The sequence below is a fragment of the Camelus dromedarius genome, chromosome 14 (assembly GCF_036321535.1).
Source record: "Camelus dromedarius isolate mCamDro1 chromosome 14, mCamDro1.pat, whole genome shotgun sequence".
Classification (NCBI taxonomy): domain Eukaryota; kingdom Metazoa; phylum Chordata; class Mammalia; order Artiodactyla; family Camelidae; genus Camelus; species Camelus dromedarius.
Genome location: NC_087449.1, coordinates 13,385,201 through 13,390,639, shown reverse-complemented (window position 1 = coordinate 13,390,639; position 5,439 = coordinate 13,385,201). Strand labels below are relative to the sequence as shown.

The 5,439-nt window shown below is 38.0% G+C and overlaps 1 protein-coding gene and 1 non-coding gene across 2 annotated transcripts; both read left to right on the top strand.

The window, feature by feature from the left end:
• Window positions 1-273: 273 nt before the first annotated feature.
• LOC105096659 (superoxide dismutase [Cu-Zn]-like) lies at window positions 274-739 on the top strand. The gene is given in 2 exon segments (XM_031463719.2): window positions 274-307; window positions 310-739. Coding segments are annotated over 2 exon segments (459 nt in total). The 3' UTR covers window positions 735-739.
• A 3,850-nt stretch (window positions 740-4,589) lies between these two features.
• Window positions 4,590-4,661, top strand: TRNAA-AGC (transfer RNA alanine (anticodon AGC)). Its single transcript has one exon. It is a non-coding gene; the product is annotated as a tRNA-Ala (tRNA).
• Window positions 4,662-5,439: the final 778 nt, after the last annotated feature.

The window sequence follows — 5,439 nt, the reverse complement described above, 5'->3', positions numbered from 1 at the left end:
AAGAAGTTATGTCACTGTCAGGTTGAATTATTTTTTTCCATCCAGGGAAGCACTAAAGGAGAGAGATGAGAGTCCTTCTCCCTGTCCTCACATTCAAACTGTCAGTCATGAGAAGTCAGAGGCCATAAGAAGTAAGTTCCCTTAGTTCACATTAACCACTCAACAAATCATTACCAGAGTCTGTTCTCCTAACCACTAGTAAGAAAGTGGTGAGGGGTCTCTGGCTTCCCTTGGAGCCCTAGCAGCCCGAACCGACACGCACCCCCACCAGTCATGGCAACCACGGCTGTGTGCGTGCTGACGGGCACCAGCCGGTGCAGGGCACCATCTACTTCCAGCAGAAGGGAAATGGGCCAGTCGTGGTGTCAGGATCCATTACAAGATTGACTGAAGGCGATCATGGAGTCCAAGTCCATCAATTTGGAGACAGTACACAAGGCTGTACCAGTGCAGGTCTTCACTTTAATCCCTTCTCCAAAACACATGGTGGGCCAGAGGTTCAAGAGAGGCGAGTTGGAGACCTGGGCAATGTGACTGCTAGCAAAGATGGTGTGGCCATTATGCCTATTGAAGATTCTTTGATCTCACTCTCAGGAGACCATTCTGTCATTGGCCATACAATGGAGGTCCATGGAACACCAGATGACTTGGCCAAAGGTGGAAAGGAAGAAAGTACAAAGACAGGAAACACTGGAAGTTGTTTGCCCTGTAGTGTAATTGGGATGGCCCAATAAACATTCCCTAGGAATGGTCTGATTCCTAGTAACTCTTCTGTTATCTTGCTAGCTGTAGAAGTTTAACTTGATAAACATTAAACACTGTAACCTTAAAAAACTTTTTTTTTTTAAAAGAAAGTGGTTAATGCCACTGAAAAAGTAGGATAAATACTCTCCCCAAGGGCATCGGTTGTACCCATCCTTTAGATCTGCCTTCTCTCTTCCAGGAGGGTACCCACACTAGGAACTACACCAGATGGCTGAGGTAGAAATGAAGATGCAGCTGCTGGATGTGCTTATAGTTGAAATACAAAGTAGATTTATAGAATTCTGTCACCAGTCCCTGACACTGTCATGGATCAAGTATTTCAAAATGAAATGCCTTGTCTAGACATTCAGCAGTGGGCAGTGGCCATCAGTAGATTGTTATCCATGGGGTAGTTGAATAATATAGGCCTTCTGTATAGAATAAAATAATTCAGAATTTTGGTTAAATAAAAAGATAAGATAAACAAGAAAAAACAGTATATCAAATCATAGAGAAAGTGGGAAATATATAGCAGAGATATTCAACACAAAAATCTTTACTATTAATAGAAATTAAAAAAAATTAAGAACTTGGAAAATTAAGAACAAAGTCTGTAGTAGTCTCAAGGGAAAAAAAAGGAGTATTTATGCAATGCAATCTGCAGCCTGGCTGACAGAGACAGATGAAATGACCAAGATTTTGAGATTTAATGTATAGCATTGTTAAATCAACAACTAAAATTGTTCTGTAATTTCTAGCAGAAACGGTATAAGGAAGCAAACAGAAAGAGCTCATTTGCTTCATTGCATGGAGAGTGAAAGTGTATCTGTGAATAAAGTAGAGTTGATCGCAGGGTTGACTGAAACCATTTGTACATATTCATATATACATTCATATTGCACAGCATAATTCATACGTACTCATATTAACGTGAAAGGGAAGATGATGGCCATTACTGCAGAAAGAGGGTAAAATTGGCAGTATCAATGGACGTGCAAAACCATACACGACTGTTCACTGATTTGGTCCAACGTATTCTTGTCCCTTCTGGATGTTGATGACTGCCATAAAAGCCATGATAGTTCACCATCAGATCGTATTTACTCATCAGAGAGCCTAAGAATTCAATAGACATCTATGACCTTTAGTAATATTTGTACAAACACAAAAAATGAAGTTACTTTGTTAATGAATAATTTAAATTATTACATATTCTCAAACTTTAGAACAATGAGTACCGAATTACTGCTATGGAAAGTATTTCTTATGACGATGCAACATACTTACTGGTTGAATGATCTAACGACATGTGAAGCAAATGAGATTACCAGTGAAATCCATTCTTTCATCAATAAGTAAAACAGTTTGATGCTTTAGACATTCACGCTTTTCTAAGAATTCAAGGCTTTTGAGAGATGGTTCAAGGAAAAATAAGCCAACCTACCCATATTTACCAAGAACCAAGGTAACAACCTCACTTTGAAGTTGTTCATAAGGACTTATATGAGCTAGTTTTAATGTCTGGTTTATTGCCACCATTTCTACCTTATTTTAAGACATAAAAGCAGCTTCCTGAAGACAATGAGAAGAAAGTAAAAGTGGTGAAGAGGGAATAGCAAAGGTAAATTGAGGATTGAATATGAGGAAAGTTGAGCATCCCTGTTCCATACTCCATTAGTTTCTTTCCATTTCAGAGGTAAGATTCTTCCATCATATCTTCCACAAGCTTGAGTTGACAAGCTGTTGCCACAGTTATAATGTTTCAATGCATAGATATTAATTATCATTCTCATTCTGATACTCAGTGTACCATATGATGCCTCATAAAAACAATCATTTAAAAAATTAGAACAAAAGGCTACAGGATTTTATGGGAAGCAGTTATTTCATGCTGCAGAAACCAAGGAAAGCTTTATGAAGAAAATTATATTTCATCAAGACCCTTGAAGCAGGAAAAATTTAGACATGCAAAATTGGGGAGGTATTGTAGGCAGAAGGAAGAGCCTGAGCAAAGGAAAAAAGGCATCAGGCAAGTGTATCTAATAGGAACAGGAAGCAAATCCTTTAATTTGAGCTTATGATGTGGGAGAGGGAACAGTGGTAATCAGGATCAGGGTCTTAAATGACAGAATAAAAAATTCAGTAGGCAATGAACTGGAATCTGAAGGCAAAGAATTAAGTTGGATTTCAACTCTGACTTAGCAGCTCGATTAACCCTCACAGTAACTCAATGAGTTAAAAAATGAATATTCCCATTTTTATAAAAAAAAAAACCCTGAGGCTTAGACTGGTTAATAACTTGTGGATATCAGATAGTCTTACCCAGCTAGCGTGTCTCTGTTGTCTAAAAACCTAGCACAGTGCTTGGCATAGATATGTGATCAATAAATGTTGGCTGTATTCAGCCATAAAAACTGACAACATACGCCATTTGCAGCAACATGGATGCTCCTGGAGAATGTCATTCTAAGTGAAGTAAGCCAGAAAGAGAAAGAAAAATACCATATGAGATCGCTCATATGTGGAATCTAAAAAACAAAAACAAAAACAAAAAGCATAAATACAAAACAGAAATAGACTCATAGACATAGAATACAAACTTGTGGTTGCCAAGGGGGTGGAGGGTGGGAAGGGATAGACAGGATTTTAAAATTGTAGAATAGATAAACAAGACTATACTGTATAGCACAGGGAAATACATACAAGATCTTATGGTAGCTCACAGAGAAAAAAATGTGACAATGAATATATGTATGTTCACGTATAACTGAAAAATTGTGTTCTACACTGGAATTTGACACAACATTGTAAAATGATTATAAATCAATAAAAAATGTTAAAAAAAAATGTTGGCTGAATGAAAGAATGAGTATCTAGCAACCTGTTTTAATGACAGAACTGAGCACAGACAAGGGAGAGGCCAAGGATGGAGATAAACAGATGCACAAGTCACCTGTGAAGAGGTCACTGGTGCAGTCAACAGATAGATGAGTTGATACATGCTTATAATAAATTCAAAGAACAGTTAATGAATATATGAACTTCAGGGTGACCATAAGAATACTTTCTCTTTCTCCTCTTGTTGAATGGTAGTTATCAAGTCCAGAGATATCAGGATGACTGTCCCCATGAAGCCATCAGGGTCATGTTAGGAGACACCTTCTTTGAAGGTGGGTACTCAAGATAGCAGAAATAGAAAAAGACTTCCTCATCTCTTTTCACAAAGGCAATTCCAACATTGGGACTTCCAACATTTCATTAGTATGAAATAATCTTCACAAATAACACTGGCCAATTTCTGAAAATTACAAATGAGAATGCTGTGGAAGACACGAGAAATGAAATTCAAAATTTCCCTACACGGAATGTGCCATGGTCTTGTGCTGTATTTTCTAGAGATGAGAGGAGTGATGACTTCCGGGAATCCATTTGGACTCTATAATTTGAAAATAGGTTAACGGGTGAGAGGCTTTGTTTTGCTTTAAAAAATGGAAGTGTAACAATGTCCAACAGGTTTTGAGAAAGGCATAAACAAGGTCATAACAACCTTCTTCTGTCCTGATGATTGTGATTCTGCAAAGCCAGTGACCAGAGACAGCTGACTAAAAATACACGTAGCGCCTAGTACCAATTATCAGGGATTAGTAGACGCTCTTTGTTTGATTGATTTAAATTGCATCCGGTTTTTTAGCTACTGGCATGAGACATAATGGAGAAGGCAGCTGAAATGCTTACACACTGAATTACAGCCAGGAAAAGATGTTTCTAAAACTTAATCCCCTTGTGCCTGTCCCTATCTAGGCTAGTCAACATGGATGGGGTTTGAAAATGGTGATCCTGGGGAGGAGGGTATAGCTCAGTGGTAGAGCACATGCTTAGCATGCATGAGGTCCTGGGTTCAATCCCCAGTACCTTCAATAAATAAATAACCCTAGACCTAATTACCTTCCCCCTCAAAAAAAGGCCTGAAAAAAATTTTTTAAATAAAATAATTTTTTATTTTACCAGGGGTTAAAGGGAGTGGGAAGGGACAAATTGGGAATTTGAAAATTGCACCTCTTGGGGAGTGATGGAAATGTTAGCTATCTTGATTGTGGTGGTGGTTTCATGGGTGTACACATCTATCAAAATTCATCAAATTGTACATCTGAAATATGTGTTGTTTACTGTATAGGAACCATACCACAATAAAGGTGTTAAAATTTTTAAGTGATAATTCTAAAAAATGGAGCAAATAAATTTACAAATTCAAAGCACGTCAAATAGTCCGGCTGTAAATACTCACACTGCAGAAGAAGTAATATTTAAATTTAATATAAATTACTCAGATCAATACTTTAGAATATTCATTATGCACATGACACTGTAGTAAGCTGCATAGTGGTCCACCCATGAAGATACATTTTAGGGGCTGGAGCAGATGACAGAAACAAAAGTACATAAATACTCTACCGGGTAGGATAGAGAGACAGGTTTTCCCTGCTCTCTGGAAGTAGAGCTTTCCTACGAAACCCTCCAGAAGCCAGAGTGGTGTAAGGCAAAGAAGCAGGTACCCTGGGACACATTTTGATAATAAAGGCACAAAATAAATCAAGATATGGCTGTCAGCCAAAAGGAGCAAAGAAATAGTAAGTACTGGTGAGAATGTGGAGAAAAGGGAACTCTTGTGCACTGTTGGTGGGAAACAACTATGTA